This window comes from Mus caroli, unplaced genomic scaffold (assembly GCF_978045245.1).
Source record: "Mus caroli unplaced genomic scaffold, Mus_caroli_1 scaffold_2, whole genome shotgun sequence".
Classification (NCBI taxonomy): domain Eukaryota; kingdom Metazoa; phylum Chordata; class Mammalia; order Rodentia; family Muridae; genus Mus; species Mus caroli.
In genome coordinates, this window is record NW_028227257.1 from 151,727,015 (window position 1) to 151,743,353 (window position 16,339).

A 16,339-nucleotide genomic window follows, 5' to 3' on the forward strand; every position below is an offset into this window, starting at 1 on the left:
TCATGAAATGCTTGGATAAAAAGGAATGTGCCCTCATCAATTTTAGGTTACCCCGAGGTAGAGCTTGTGAAAGACAGGTGGACTCCATGTCTGTTCCTTTCCCTTTATTTACCCGTTTGCACAATGATGAGGTGCCTATGAATATTTGAATAAATGGTGAATAATACATGTGTGGGTGAACTGCCAGGGCTGAGAAGCTGGGGGTTTCTCTGTCACCCTCAAGTGCCTGAGTCTGCAGCTTTCAGCCAGGACTCTGCGTGTACAGGCACGGTTCACGACCTGTCACCTGTCTGCCCAACTTAGTTAAGAGATAAGGTGAGTGTGGGGGTGTGGCTTAGTGGGCGGAGTGTTTACCCAGTGTGCACAGAGCCTTGGATTCAATCTCCAACACACACACACACAAGCACATGCACATATACACACAAATGATTATGGAACCGGAGAGCTGACTTAGCCAGTAAACATACCTGCCCCAAAACTTGATGGCCCAAGTTTCGTCCCCAGGCTCCACATGTTGAAAGAAAGAACCACCTCCCAAAAGCTGTCCTCTGCCCTCCACATGCACATTGTGGTATACGTGTACCTGGACACACACACACACTTAACTTTTAAAATAACTTCCCAGCACTTGGGAAGTAGATGTGGGGAGATCAGAAGTCCAAGGTCTTCCTTGGCTATGTGGCTAATTCAAGGCCAGCCTGGGCTTTGTGAGACGATCTCTCTTAAAGTAAAAAAATAAAAATAAGAAGGAATTAAGGTGGTCAGGTTGCTGAAACATCTAGGATAGGAAGTCTCTCCCCACCCAAGAGCAGAGGTCTAGGAACTCCACATCATACGACAGCCAGAATTAGAATGAATTAGACATTAGTGAATTAGATGGCAGCCAGAATCAACCTAAGGGATCCAGAGCTCTCCTGGCTAGGAAAGGTCTCCAAACCATGGGAGAGAGAGTCTGGACTCTGTGCTGAAGGAGAGTCTGAGCGTGCAGTGGACCTCTCCTCCAGAGTCCCTCCTGGGGCATCCCAGCACAGACCTGCATCAGAGGGCCTGCCCTGGAGCTTGCTGACTCCTCCCATCCTCTGGTCTCCTCAGGTGTAAGTGCAACCTGCATGCCAACCTGTGCACAGTGCGCGAGGGCAGCCTGCAGTGTGAGTGTGAACACAACACCACGGGCCCCGACTGTGGCAAGTGCAAGAAGAACTTCCGCACACGCGCCTGGCGAGCTGGCTCCTACCTGCCGCTGCCCCACGGCTCTCCCAATGCCTGTACGTATGTAGCCTGCCCAGCTGCAGTCCTCATTCTGTGCCCCAGCACGGTGGCTCACACGTGCACGTGCGTGCATACACCCACGCAGAGGAGGGGAGGGGGCAGCTGGCATGGATACACACACGTTCCCCACCCCCCAGCTCCCCTCCTGTGTATTCTAGGCTGTATTCTCTCAGCCCTAGTTGCAGGCAGGCCAACCCTTCTCGGCATCTTGTCTCCCATCCTTCTTCATTCTGAGCAGGGCAGTAACCCATGGAGATGCAGAACGGGGGTACGGTGAACGCACCCTCACACTGGGTCTTATGAGGTGTATGCCACAGCTGCCAGCACTCAGTGGCACTTTCACATTTTGTAGCTATGTCCTTTGAGATGCTTGGTCTGAGCTCCTGCTCTCAGCCCAATCTTTTTTTGTTTGTTTGTTTGTTTTGTTTTTCAAGACAGGGTTTCTCTGTGTAGCCCTGGCTGGCCTCGAACTCAGAAATCCGCCTGCCTCTGCCTCCCAAGTGCTGGGATTAAAGTCGTGCGCCACCACACCTGGCCTCTCAGCCCAATCTTTTCCCTCCTTGTTCACCATCAGGGGAAGCCATGTGAGAGATTTGTCCCCATGTCTGCATCATGAGCACCCTTTGAAGGACCCCCCCCCTCCCCAGAACATGCTTCATGAAATCACAGCTCCCACAAGTCTCTAGGCTGTGAGCAGCGGAGAGCCTAGGTTGGCACATGAAACCAAATGACCTGTCCCAGTCTGAGGTTGCACCAGATGTCACATGTCGCTTCCCTGAGTCCTTACAATACCACAGGAGTGCTATAACTAACCCACCCTCCAGATGAGCACACAGAGGCCCAGACAGCCCAGTCCCCTCCTGGTTCCATGGCTAGTCCCAGACAGCACAGGACCCAGTGACAAAGCCAGCGCCTACATATCCTAAACCACCTGTCCCATCCTGCCCCCTTCCTCACCCCTGAAAGATTCATGTGGCTTTAGACTGATCAAAGCTAAAAGCTGCAGCGAGGCAGCCGGTGACAGGCGTGGTGTGCGTGGGCTACAGCAGGCAGTGTGACAAGCCTTTGAAGAGGTGACTTGCCAGCCACCCCGAGGCACTCAAGGGTCTTCAAAGACACAGAATGGGCTTGGCGGGCTGTTGGTCTGCCCCCCGTCGGGCTCCCTCATCCTGGGCAGCTCTCCACATCTCTTTGTATCCTGAGCCTTCCTTTAGTCCTTGTTGCTGTCTCTCACTAGTGGCTTGTCACCCTTCCATCTGTCCTAAGGCCAGACCCAACCCCCTGCACTTTTGCTCTGGCTCCTTCCTCAGCCTCCCAACTATCACCTCCACCACTAAGGACCAAGACTCGGACCTGCACAACACCTAGGGCCACTGTCCCCATGCTCTGCTTAAGCAGTGGACAAACAGACCCCAGTGGCTTTTGTGTGTCTTGGCTCCTCCCGGCCCTGAGAGCCTGCCCCCCACCCCTACTTCCATCTACTTACCTTCTCTCAGGGACCTTCACTTCATAATCACTGGGGCACCCCCCTCCTGGGTGCCCACTACCTCAAAGCCTTGGGAAAAACCCTAAGTTGTCAATCCCCCCTGCCACCAAGTACAAGGCCCCTGTGAGATCACCCTACCGCATTCCTCCATGTCTCCTTATCCCCCAAGCCAAAATCCTCTATGCCTTGTCTCTTGGGACTGGACCATCCTCTCCCTCAGGGGCAGACTCTGAGGGAGTCTTGACTCTACACCCCACTCCCAGCATCTATGAGTTCTTGCTCTCAGCTCCCACACTCCCAGGGGCTTGTCCATAGTGCACACATACGGGACCTGCCGAAGTGTGTAAGACAAGAGTCGATGCTAGGAAAGGCATGTCGCCTACCCAGTCCACTGTCCCCTCCTAGGGTAAAGCCTTTCTCAGAACCACCTTCCTTCCATGACTGTGACAGTTCTCCTCTGGGATGGTGACATCCTCTCCCACAGAGGCACAGAGAGACTTGGATTCAGCCTTTCCACGCTCCCCCACCCCCACCCTAGAACATGGTTCATGAAATCCCAGCTCCCACAAGTCCCCCAGCAGGCCAAGGCCACGCCCCCGATTCCATGCTGCTAACTCTGTGCATGATGGCATCATGCTACCCTAGGGAGCCTAGGTTGAGGTTAAACAGGAGGGAAGACTTGTCAGTGTCCTGGGGAAGAAACAGTTTACAGTGTCCCATCTACAAAGTGGACTAAAAGCAGCCTTCAGGCAGTCAGTAGCGAGAGTCCACATAGGTATGATCCCACTGAGGCTGCCCCTGTGACTAGACAGTCTCGGGCCCTCTAAGTCTCCTTCCCTATAGTGGGGCTGGAAGACACTTCTGTGACTCCCCGTTCCTTGTAGACTTCCTGTGCCAAGTGGAGGTGGCCAGGCCTTGTGTCTAACACTGTAACCCTCTGTGCCCCTACAGGTGCGGCCGCGGGCTCCGCCTTTGGCAGTAAGTACCTTGCTCTGTACATACTCTGCAGCCAGGCCTGGAGATCAGGCATGAAGGGGCTGCTCTCTCTCTATCTCTGCTCCCTCTCCTCCGTGTACCCTACTGCACCTAATTACACCTGTCTGCCTCCCACCCTCCCTCAGGTCTCCTAGGAGCTTTCTTATGCTGCTTTGAAAGAAGGATGGGGCTTTTGTGTGATTGGGGTCCCCTGACCCCTGAGTGGACAGAACCCCCCTGTCTCCTCACCGTTCTGTGCTTTGTGCACAGCCAGAAACAGGGGCCTTCTCTGCTAGATCAATGTCTGTCCCCCTGAGTTTGCCTGGTGCCTCCTCCAGGCAGCCTCGGAAGCCGGCATGCTCTACCGTAAGGCTGGAGGGGGCAAGCTCTGATGCCAAACCCTCTGAGTGTCGGGCGTGTCAGGTTGGGGAAGGGCATCTTCAAGAGTGAAGGTGTCTTAGAAATCCCAAGGATGGTGAGGGGGTCTAACGTGGGTGCCTGTTGACTCCAATAGACTTGGTCCTCCCAAGCATGTAGTGGGGCCAGGTGCCTATGCAATGCGGGACACAGAATCATCTCATTTAAACACGGCACACTCACCCCACACCCCAAAGGATCTTCTACTCCTCCAAGAGTTAGCAGCAAAGGGCTTGTCAGTGTCAAACTATGGCAGACCCCAAGCCTTAAGGATGCTTCCAAGGACATCATCATGTTTCTGTGGGGACACAGCCTGCCCGACTGTCTTATTTCAGCCAGGCTGACCCCTGTCTGGGATGCTAGTGGGCAGAAAGAAACTGGACTCTGTAAACATCACCCCAACATCAGAGTAAGTGAAGGATTCTCTGGGATGCCCCCACCCCACCCTTTCTTGCCTTCTCCATGTCTTGCCAGGTACCAGCAGGTCCAGAAAAAATCCTGCCCCCAAAGCCCCTATGGCCACTGAGGCCACATGGAGGGGCCCTATCACTTCTATCCCCTCCACGTCTACCATCCAAGTCCCTACAGCCCCAAGCACCCCACAGCCCACAGGTAGGTATGAGAGTACCCAGGGATGCCTGCCCCTTCCCTTCTTGCCTCCCTCACCCAGGGAGAGCAGTCACTTGCTTGCCTCTTAGAGTAGAAACTGCTAGCACCTAGCCAGTCCCATAAAAGCTCTGGTTGAGGGGGTCCCCAGGCCATGCCAGGAAGTCATTCCACCAGGAGTCCTAGCTGAGGCAACTCCTACAGCCCCAGAACTGTCTTCTGCTTGTCCCTCCAAGCATTGTAAAGGAGGGCCCAGAGGCCAAGGGTACAGGGGACCTTGTAGGAGGGTGCCCATGGCAGCAAGTCCACCCAGATATTCAGCCAGAGATGGTGCCTCGCCCCTCAGACACAGTTTGTTGTCCATCCATGGAACTGGCTCTGGCCAGTGCTGGCCAGTGGGGAAACGGCTGGATTAGTAGAGGAGATCGTGAGAAGAGACAGACCCAGGCCAAATTCCTGCCTTACAGAAGGGACTACACGTGCAGATACACACAGACCTATACAGACTTGGCTGGCTGTTTGCCCTCCTGAAGGAGGATTTATGCATACAAGTGGTGTGGGATCCTGACATGGCCCTCTGGACTCACCTGGGAAAGTCTTCCCAGGCCTGGCCCACTACAGATGCTGGGAATCTAAAAAGATTCTTCCTGCCAAAGGGTATCAGCAAGATGGTGGCCGAGTAACTTCCTCCTGGAAGCCCATCCCTCCCCAACCTTTTCAAGGGAGATGTGGCTGAGGCTCCTCATTCCTTGGGAAGCCCTGACCTTTCTTCTCTGTCATCCATTGTCCCCAGCCCATGGCAGGTGACATCTGAGGATAGAGACCCCTCCAGCAGTGGGGGAAGAGATCAACCCTGCACTCTGTCCATCTGCTTCACAGGGTAGCCCCTCCAGGTCAACAGACAGCCTTGAGAAGGTCACCTTCCCAGGACCACGCCCCAGGGGAATTGAATAGGGAGTGAAACCAGGAGATGACGACTTTTAGGAAAACCTCTTCTTGTCTGGGGCCCCTTTGAGGTGGAGGAATCTGGGCTTTGAGGCTTAGCAGCCTGGACCCCTCCCCGCTTCAGAGACCTTTTGACTTTACTGAACCTGTGATGGGCAGAGGGGAGCAGAAATAAGCAGGAAGGGGTGGGGTGTTCTGCCTGCCACTGACCAGTGGTCCACCTGGGCGGGAGACAGGCACTGGCTGTCAGGTACTGAGGAACTTTGAACCCGAGTGGGAGCTGCCTTAGTGTAAGTGGTATGGGGCAGACTGTGAGGTTGGAGCTTAAATAGGAGAAGGCAGGGAGGCCCAGTGAGCTGTCTCCAGAAGTGGGGTCTGACTCCAGGACTTTGCTAGTGAGCAGAAGGCAGCAATAGCAAATGAGCCATGACTGTCAGATCTGTGGTTCTGAGTCCTGCACTGGATGGCTGAGCATTAAGGGGAGAAGGTGGCGTCGAGGTAACAGCCAGCAGCCTGCATCTCCACACCTAGGCCATCCTTAGCACCTGTGTGACTTGTGCCCAGGTCCCCAGGACACTCTGCAGACCTTCGGTCTGGATCCCAGTTGCATGCCGGTGGCTGGCTGGCTGGACAGTGCTGTCTTCCTAGTCTCACTGGGGGAGGGATTGGAGGCTTAGGAAGATGCTACTGCATCTATGGTATGCAAATTTATACCTCGATAAAGCCAGTTTTTAAGAGAGAGAGACAGAAGTGGGGGAGAGGGAGAGGGAAAAACAGCTCCCCAAGGTCCCAAGAAACCCACAGTCCAAGCAGGAGCACAGGGCTGGCTCACGCCATCCACTCCTGCCCCCTCTGCCATCCAGGGATCCTGCCCTGAAGTCTCAGGTTTTAAGGCCTAGCTAGTATGGGTTCTTGGCTCCAAAAGACTCTCTGTCTAGTCTTGGCACACAACACAGGACACCTGAGCATGTCCTAGCAAAATGCAGTCAGAAACTTTCTCTTCCTGGACCCAGGGCCTTCCACCGGGTTCTCAGACCTCTTTAGCTACAGCCCAGCTGGGCCTCGAAACCCCAGCCCCAGATGCTGTCTGGGAGGCAGTGCCATCCCGGAAGCCGAAGCCGGGCTAGAGAGTCTAATCCTTCCCAGCCTCCTCAAGGGAGTGGGGGGAGCCAAACTCAGAAGCAAGATGCCTTCGGGGTGGTTTTACCAGGGCTCTAATTAAGCCCTTGCCAATTCCAGTCCTGCGGCCTTATCTCTACACTGAATACCATATTAATGTCAATTTGATGTCCAAAGGCTTCAGGCTCCCAGCTGGGAATCTCCCACCATTTTTTACCTGGTAGATTTTCTTTTTTCTTTCTCCATCAACCACCATGAATAATCCCCTTTCCAGAAGGGAAGACATCAGTTTCCCCTGACCCCCACCCCCACAATCTTCTCACAGTTCTGTCGTTTGAACTTGGCAAAGAGGTTGCTGCCTGTGTTCCTTGCTTTGTGTCCAGCTCTGGGAACTGAATGTTAGGGATGGGACATTTGGTGACTCATGATGAGGTGGAAGGGCAGTGGTCAGAAAAGAGGACACTCTGGGGAACCGTCTAGAACTTTTCTCAATGGCTCTATCATCCTGGCCAGGACATTGTCCCACAGTACAGCATTAGCCTGAGGTGTCACACACAGGACCTGTTCTAGCTGACTCTTAAACAGAAACCACACAAAGAGGGAAGGGTTTTTAAAAGCAGTGCCCAGTGAAGGAAGAACTATCCAAAGCCCAGGTATGGGGGCCTCCTCTCATCAGGCTTCCAGCGTGTGCATAGCCTCTGCAGCTGCTATAGTATAGAGTATATAGAGTGAATTTGGACCCTGGTTTCCGGCCAGTGTAGACAGAGCCTGTAGCACTGCTTCTTACAGGAGCCTCTGAAGGGTAGGGGCATCATCCCTCAAATGACTTCATTTCTTCTTTTCTTCCTCCCAAGGTCAGACCAAGCCACCTACTATGACCCCCCTTGGGGACAGCTCCTTCTGGCCCCAGGTGTCCTCCAGTGCAGAAGGTATGGGGGCAGGGCCTATGCCAGACCTGAGACCCCAGGAGCTCCATTTTAGACCCTCCCCTGTAGAAGGGGTAGCAGGCTTATATGGTGGGGGGCCCCAAGAACTGAAAGTCGTGGGGTGGCAGAACTTAGGGTCAAAGCAACGAGGTAAAGGGCCTGTAGCTACCCCTTTACCCTTACTCCCAACTCTACCCCTATTGGAAGCCAGTAGGTAACATCTGTAACGCTTCTTCTAGGGCTTCGGAGAGTATAGAAGGATGTCCTTTGTAACAGGAACATCACTTCTCCCTCCTCACAATGTGAGGCACATGTGGGATACCTAGGCAGCTGATGGCGCCCAGAGAGGGTCAGATGGACCAGAATAGGTGTGGCTATGAGTTATGATGGTGGCAGAGAAAGTCTGAGGCAAAGACCCAGCAGCCTAACCAGTTAAGTGAAGGCGTGAGCCATGTAGAAGTCCCCCAGGACCAGGCCAAGAGAATTAATTATTCTCCTACTGTGGGGAAACACCCAGGACAGGGACTCATCGGTAGCCATAGATGGATGTGGATTAAGCTGGGCTAGCTTGACTCCTCAGAGAGGAAGGTTGTCCTAAGCTGTCCCCCAGCTGACCTGTTCTCGGTCCTATTGCCCTTGCCCCACTCCATCCAACACCACAAGCTCCCCTCCAACCCCCCACCCCCCACCCCATCCCCCGAATGAATAAGCAGTGAGTCAGGCTTTGAGTGCCCTCTACTGGCAAGTGGTTGCACAACTGAAGAGTCAGAAGTTCTTATAGCATCCTAGAGGTTCCTTAATCAACACATCCTTTTAGAGATGAATACCTGAGTCCTCTCCTGACCTGGCCCCACTGAAGAGCCACAGAGTCCTAGAGGGAAGCACAGAGACTTTTTTTTCCTATGATAACAGCATGCTTACTTTCAAGAATGGAGCTGGGCTCTGGGGGGATTCCAGGCAGGGGAGGGTGGTGGTGCTGCACTCTTAGCTTGATGACACTTTAGAAGACAGCAAAGGACCCATCCTAGCCAGAGGAGAAGAATGTGCTCCAAAGGAAAGAAGATGCAGTCTTAAAAATATTTATCATGGCCGGGCATGGTGGTGCACGCCTTTAATCCCAGCACTTGGGAGGCAGAGGCAGGTGGATTCCTGAGTTCGAGGCCAGCCTGGTCTACAGAGTGAGTTCCAGGACAGCCAGAGCTATACAGAGAAACCCTGTCTCAAAAAAAACAAAAACAAAAACAAAAGAAATATTTAATGTATTTATTTTATGTGTATGTTTTGCTTTCACATAAGTATGTGTACTACGTGTGTGCCTGGTGCCCATGGAGGTCAGAAGAATGCTAGAACTGGAGTTACAGATAGTTATGAGCTAACACACAGATACTGGGAACTGAATCCATGTCCTCTCTAAGAACAACAAGCATTCTTAACCACTGAACAATCCATCTCTCCAACCCCAAGATGCAGTCTTTAATGCCAGGTTTAGCCTGGGGATTTGATGACCAGGAGAGATTGGGTGGGGGGGCAAGTATCTCTCAGTGTCAGCAAATGTCTTAGCAGCAGGTAGAGGGTGTTAGGGGGTGAAGAAGGTACCTGGGTATTGCTCCAGAGGATATGTAGGCGTTCTCGAGGGACCAGCGGCAGTAGGTACCCACTGTCATGGCTACAGGGTGCTTTAGCCTGGGACTCTTAGAAGAGCCACACCCTACACCTGAGGGCCATGTAGTCTCTCCCTACCTCAAATGTGAACAGGTAACATGGTTGCCTGGGGCCAGCCCAAGGCACTCGGGAGCTTTGGTCTAGCTTCTCCCTTGGTATGGATGGCTTCCTCCGTGGCTGAACCGTAGCAGGTGTAAGAACTCGTTTCTCATCTCTCTAAGCTGTAGCTATCTCTGTCGCTGTCCCTTCCCAAGCCAAGGACTCTACGCTTTTCCAGCTCAAGCCCAGATCTCCTCAGGTGATACCCATTGAAGAATTTCAAGGTAAGAAGGTGGCCTGAGTCAGGCTTCCCACCTCCTCTCCAGTTTGCTGGAGAAAGACGATGCAGGACAGAACTAGCTTGTTGGTATCAACTCAGAAAAGCCTCCCAGAATAGCTGGGTCAAGGTTAAGCTGAATCTCCCCAGCCCCAAGGGAGCTAAAAGCTGGGATGAGTCAGAAGCCAACTCAGGCACAGTGGGCAGGCACATGGCAGGAGAAACAGCTGCCACAAATAGCCTGTCCTGGCTCCCCTGGGAGGTGTGGCCCAGGGGCTTGTCTTGGTTGGAATGGAATCTGGGACACCTGGGTCACTCTTTGGGGGCATATGGAGGATGTTTTCCGGTGTCTCTGGAGGACCAAGGTAAAGTCGGGTCAGGTAGACCCATGGGTGGATTCACCAGCTCTCCTTGATATATCGCAAAGGTATTTCTCCAGACTCTCGTGTGCCTTTGACCATATGGAGACCAGGTCAGCACCACCCTGATCATCACAAGAGAGGGAGCTGAAGTCCTCTAGGGATAGCTGCTCAGAAGGTGGCCAGCATTCATGTGTAATGGCATGGGGGTATTGAGTCCCTTAGAAGGGACACAATGATGGTCTATCCTGCTGAAGGAAAAGTGGCCCTTCAGATTGGCCTCTGCTATTCCAGGTCCTTGACCTAGGCTGTCATGGGAGTTGATAGAGTCATTTGGAAGGTCAGCCTGAGAACCTGTGTGGCAGGTTGAATATGTAGCTTGGTTGGTAAAGTGCGCTAGCACAGGAAGAAACTGCTCTGGAGTCTCAGCACAGCATCAACTGGGTGTGGACTTGCATGACTGTAATTCCAGGTCAGAAGACCAGAAGTTCAAGGTCATTCTTAGCTAATTATTGAGTCCAAGATCAGCCTGAACTACCCAAGACCTTGTCTTTTTATTACTACTATTAATCATTCCATTCATTTTCATCTCAAATGATATCCCACTTCCCAGTTACTCCTCCACCAATCCCGAGACCCTGTCTTAAAACAAAACCAAAAACATTTGTGGGAGGGAGAGTAAAAGGTCCCACAATGGCTCAGAGGTGCCTTTCCTTGGTTTAAACTGAACAGTGAGATTCAAAAGCTGGGATGAGACCAGAGGGAACCAGGAGATAGGTGCCCAGCGTCTTGCCAAAACTAGCAATTCAGTGCCAATCAAACTTGTGGGAGGTCCAGGCTAATAAGAAGGGTGGGTCCTGTAGGGACTTGCAGAGACAGTAGCCAGTTTCCCTCTTCCAAAGCAGCATGGGAAGAAGGTGCTGTCCCATGCCATCATGTCCAGATCCGTGTTTGACTCCATTCATCCATAGGCCCTCGAGGGAACTCTAGCCAGCCTGGAACCTTTGCCCTCCCTCTGTAAATGCAGCCTGCAGCATGACCCTGCCCTCCTAGTCAGCCTCAGCATGCAGGCATCCTAGAGATAGCTCCTTGCCCTGAGACCGAGTCAGATGTTAGCATGCCCTTGCCTCCCTGACTGTGTGCCCACAGGCCTCCTGGGGACTCAAAGCTGACAGGGCGAGCCTTAGCCACATGCTACAGAAGTGTCCCAAACTGAAACCCCGTCCAGATCCCCCTCCCAAAGATGCTTCCTGCCACCTTCCCTGTATATTCCTGGGTATGCCTTTCTCTGTATCCCTGTTTTCCCCCAAATGCTCACTGACCACTGGCATTTCTCCCACTTGGCTGGTCCAGACTGCGAGTGCTATGGCCACTCCAACCGTTGCAGCTACATTGACTTCCTGAACGTGGTGACCTGCGTCAGCTGCAAACACAACACTCGAGGCCAGCACTGTCAGCACTGCCGCCTGGGCTACTATCGCAATGGCTCCGCAGAGCTGGATGACGAGAATGTCTGCATTGGTAAGCACCAGGTGCAGGAGTGGGCTTCCAACCCTGCAGAATCAGCTGTGGAGGTGCGGACACCCCACGGTGAGGCCCTCTTCATCTGGGCATTTCTAAGGGGACAGAAGCCCTCTGACCCACTACTAGTGACCCCCAACTGTAGGCACTGGAAGCTGAGGTGCTAGTTACAGCTGAAGGCTTGCTGTGCGAAGCTGGCCCATCCCTGGCCCTCTCTGAGTGCATAGAAAACTGGGCAGTAGACTAGGTAAGCAGTTTCTATCTCTCCTCTGTTGTTGAAACTGTCCTTCAAAACTTCAGAGCCAGCAATTGTAGGCACCCTCTTTCTTCAGTGTTATGGTCCAGCACTGACTTTTCTGTAGAGAAGACCCATGACATTCCTTGGACTTGGGCAGCGGACAGACCCTAAAAGCCAAACCTATAGCCCCCAACTGACACCCAGTAGCATAGATGGGCAGTCAGGGCTGCCCATCTTCCCACCTGTTTGCAGCAGGTGCCAGGTCTCAGGTCTGTGGGCTGCTAGATCTTAGCCATCGGTCAGCAGAGCCACTGCCCATCCCCTGCCACCCTACCCCCACCTGATCAGTTGCAAAGCTAGAGCTGCCACTCTGGATCATGGCTGAGGCTTTCAGATATTCCATCAACTCTAAAGTGATCAAGCAGAATTATATTGCCAGTATCAACAGGGCAAGCTGCAGGGAGAGGGCAGGGTCAATGGATCTGATTAGAGGTGGCTCCTTCTTTTCTGTCTGTTCCTCCGTCTCTCCAGCCAAGCACTGGGCTTCAAGGACTGGGGTCCAAGAACAGATGGACACACACACACACAGTCTCCTGATCAGACACCTGTCACCTGTCTTACTCATAGCTTGGTATTGGTAGCCCCCACTTCAGCTGTCCAGAAAGAGCGATGAGGCTGGCTCAGCCCTCACAGTGGAACTAGAGTGTTGGATGCCAGGAGAGGAAAAACTATGCTGAGCCTTCTCTTGCCATGTAAATGCGCCAGCATTCCCCAGGACCCCCCAGCCTTGTGGGGAGCATCGCCAGGGAGTGCAAGAGACCCAGCTGAGAAGGATACAAAGGCGGGTTATAGAGGTTGGGCCTGAGGCAGGACCCATTTGTAGGTTCACAGGCCACTCTGGCTGCACATGGCCTATGCCCTTGTTTCCCCAGAATGTAACTGTAACCAGATCGGCTCTGTGCATGATCGATGCAATGAGACAGGCTTCTGCGAGTGCAGGGAGGGCGCGGTGGGGCCCAAGTGCGACGACTGCCTTCCCACACACTACTGGCGCCAAGGATGCTATCGTGAGTAGACTGGCCCCTGAAGGCAGACCCTTGCTGGGTGCGTGGTCCAGCATGGTGGGAGGGGCCTACATGGGCCTGCTGCTGACTGGGGGTGGGCTTTGAGCACGTGGCTGCAGTGAGAAGGGTCTGATGCAACCAGGGTAGGGGTTCAAAGTGGCAGGGGCGGGGGTCGAGTGGGCATTGCCCGGTCTTCAGTGGACTGAGTCCGTGGAAAGTGGGAGCCAGGAAAGGGGGGGTAGGGATTGAAGGGGAGCTGACTAAAATTGGCTGAGAGCGCTGGAGTTTGCACTCAAGAAATGAAGGCTTGGCGAGACCCGAGGAGCATAGGCTGTCAGACCGCTCCAGGTACGCGCAGCAGACAGCAATTGATTCCAGAGAGCCGCACCACTGCGGGGGAGGAACGGGAGAGAATGGGGGTCAATGGCGGGGGACAGCCAGGAGCCAGGTCCCACCTTGCAGGGATGTTTCTCACGGTGTGCGTCCTAAGTACCGGGCCCCGGGGGGTGTCCCAGCTCCCTATTGCAGAAGCTCAGTCCATCCCCACAGCTGCCTCAACTGTCCCCTCCGGCCCGCAGCCAATGTGTGCGACGATGACCAGTTGCTCTGCCAGAACGGCGGCACCTGCCAGCAGAACCAACGCTGCGCCTGCCCGCCCGGCTACACCGGCATTCGCTGTGAGCAGCCCCGCTGTGACCTCGCGGACGACGCTGGCCCGGACTGTGACCGCGCGCCAGGCATCGTCCCGCGCCCCGACACCCTGCTCGGATGCCTGCTGCTGCTCGGGCTGGCCGCCCGTCTGGCCTGCTGAGCCCGTTCTAAAGGTCCAGGGGTCCTTGGCCCGGCGGCGACACGGGTGCGGCCGAGCTGCTCCCAGGTGCTACTCGCAGAGTCCTCCCGCCCTCCCTGCTCTGCCCGCGCTCACCAGCCCCGCCCGGCACTGCCCTCGCCGGCCACAGGGGGGCGCTGTGGAGCCCTGGCCCGGCGGACTTCGAATTTCAGTTTTTTATGACCTAATGGCTCTATCGTTTTTTCCATTTTCCCATGTTTCTTTCTTTGCTCTCTTCTTCATGTTCTTCTTGTTGTCCTTGTTCTTGTTCTTCTTCTTCTTCTTGTTGTTCTTCTCCTCTTCCTCTTCCTCCTCCCCCTCCTCCTTTCTTTTGCTGGCGGTGAGACAGGGACTGGGGAGAAACGCTGCTCATCCCAACACCCGCAGGTCCTGCCACACACATACACACACAGAACTCTTGCGCACACCCCAGCGCCTGTTCCTGGCTGCCACCACCAGCCAGCGGACTCGGAACAACAGTTGCCTACAACTCTAGTCGCTGACTTGATTCTCTTTTGTATTTTTTTTTTTTTTTTTTTTTTTTTTTTGCACTCACCAGACCCCAGGCCCCCAAGGAGGCCTGGAGAGAGAGGAACTCACTGACTGCAGGAGGGGAGGCCTGGAGAGAGAGGAACTCACTGTCTGCGGGAGGGGTAGGACAAAGGGCGGGGAGGGGTGGAAACCTTGTTTTCTAGAGAACTATTTTGTTTGTATCCACTGTCCCTTGTGAGGACGGACTCGGGTGGGAGGTGGTCACTGAGGGTGGCTGATGGTGTACAAGCCCACAGTAAAGCGACTTCACAGCTGCCTCTGCCTGCTTGGTTCCTGTGTTGACAGACACTCCAAAGGTTTGGATAAAGAAAGGAGCCCACAAAAAAAGCTTTAAAGACTCGGTATTGGGGCCACTCTCCCCAGTCTGTTCTTTCCTTGTATGCTCCCCAATTTTACCTTCAGCCAGGCTGCTGGCCACCATCTGGTAGGTGGATCTCCAAACAGGGGTGCCCCACCCCTTTCCTACAGCTCCCCCAAATCCAGAGTCTCTGCTGTGGAAGCCCCAGGAAAATAACTCAGGGAGAATTCTTGGAATTCTACTGCACCCCATGCTGATTTGTAACCTGCCTCTGTGGCTGTCCGGGACAAATGTGTTGGCTCAGGAGCTTCAGGTCCCATGTGAGGTTGCATCAAACTCCCAGCTGCTGCCTGCCTGGCCAGTGCACCCTGAGGTGGGCACTACACCTGCTTGTCTAGGTGCCTTGGTATATGAGGACCCAACAGGTCACTAAAGCTGACCCACTGTGTGCAGCTCAGTATCTGCCTCTGCTTGTGTTGCAGGAGGCCCGGTTCCCTCTCTTCTGTCTCCAAGTGTCCCATGGCTCCTTGTCCTGGTTCCTAATTGTCCCTCCTGTTCCCACCCGAGTCACCTCCTTGTATGCCATCTGCCAGATACTCTTTTTAGCCTAGGCTGTCTCCAGGCCTTTGCCCAAGTCTCTGATGCAAAGCTAAGAGATTCAGACAGTGAAGACGGGTTGGACATAGTGGCACATGCCTTTAAATTCCAGCACTCAGGAGGCAGAGACAAGTGGGTCTCTGTGAATTCGAGGCCCGGTCTACACAGTCAGGATAGCCAGCACTACACAGGAAAACCCTGTCTTGGGGCTGGGGGGAGGGCAGAAGATGGACTGTTGACTGACTGAGGCCAGATGCTGCCCCTACTGGCCACTCTCTGCTCTGATCCCCTGCCTTAGGTTTCAGGAGTCAGTTCCAAGCTCTAAGGGTGGCCTCTGTCAGGTTCCTGGCTCCATACATGAACCCCAATATGCATAAGATATAAGCAGAAATGACAGACAGGACTTCCACAAAGTTCCTAAAAGCCCTTCCCCCAACCCTGGCCCTAGCTCCTTTCCTGCCTCTCTTCCTGGAGCTCAGTCTGATGGGTGGAAGCAGGAGCCGGCTGGCTGAGCGTGAGCGTGGTGCCTCTAGGATGGTGAGCAGAAGCTTTCGTGAAGAGCCAGGCAGGCTGCAGCCCAAACTTCTGAAACTGGGGCATAAATGCACATGTGAGGCACCCAGTTCAGCACACAAAACCAACACCCAAGCCTGGGACATACCTCCCCAGAGTGGGGTGGGCCTCCACCTTCAGAAGGGGTGCAGAGGGTGAGCTGATACAAGCCCACCTTCCTGCAGATGGCTGGGATACTGGGGTGTGGTGGAGGATCGGAGTTTGAACCACGGTGATTGGAGGCCCTGCCCTGGAAGCAGAGGAACAGGGATGTAGTAAACAGAGTAGTAAAGGCAGAGGGTCTCAGGGAGACTTGGAGAGGGGGAAATGGGACAGGGAGTAGGAAGGGCCCAGCCTTGGTCTGACCCGTGGGTTGGGTGGGGCTGTGTAGCAGGTACGCTATCCTGGCAGAGTTCTTGTCTTGAGCAAGGGTGTTGCAGTGCAGAAGGAGGCCCTGAATCTGTTAAGGGGCTATGGTAACAGTGGGGGCAGAGCCTCCTTTCTGCAAGAGTCTGTGAACCCAATACCAAGAGCTACTGCATACACATACCACTTTATGTCACTGGGAGTATCCCAGGACACTGGAGGAGCCTGGGAGGAGAGGGGGA

At 54.1% G+C, this 16,339-nt stretch overlaps 1 protein-coding gene across 3 annotated transcripts in view; it reads left to right on the top strand.

The window, feature by feature from the left end:
• Ntng2 (netrin G2) overlaps positions 1 to 14,538 on the top strand; it is a 58,701-nt gene extending 44,163 nt beyond the window's left edge. For 2 of the 3 annotated variants that reach the window (XM_085835066.1, XM_085835067.1), the window contains exons 4-11: positions 1,093 to 1,265; positions 3,707 to 3,733; positions 4,622 to 4,759; positions 7,672 to 7,746; positions 9,627 to 9,728; positions 11,434 to 11,601; positions 12,772 to 12,906; positions 13,482 to 14,538. In XM_085835066.1, the coding sequence (XP_085691192.1) occupies positions 1,093 to 1,265; positions 3,707 to 3,733; positions 4,622 to 4,759; positions 7,672 to 7,746; positions 9,627 to 9,728; positions 11,434 to 11,601; positions 12,772 to 12,906; positions 13,482 to 13,714 (1,051 nt within the window). In that variant the 3' untranslated portion in view covers positions 13,715 to 14,538. The remainder of the gene's footprint in view (positions 1 to 1,092; positions 1,266 to 3,706; positions 3,734 to 4,621; positions 4,760 to 7,671; positions 7,747 to 9,626; positions 9,729 to 11,433; positions 11,602 to 12,771; positions 12,907 to 13,481) is intronic. The other variant, XM_029474604.2, reaches the window with a different exon arrangement.
• The last annotated feature ends 1,801 nt before the right edge of the window (positions 14,539 to 16,339 follow it).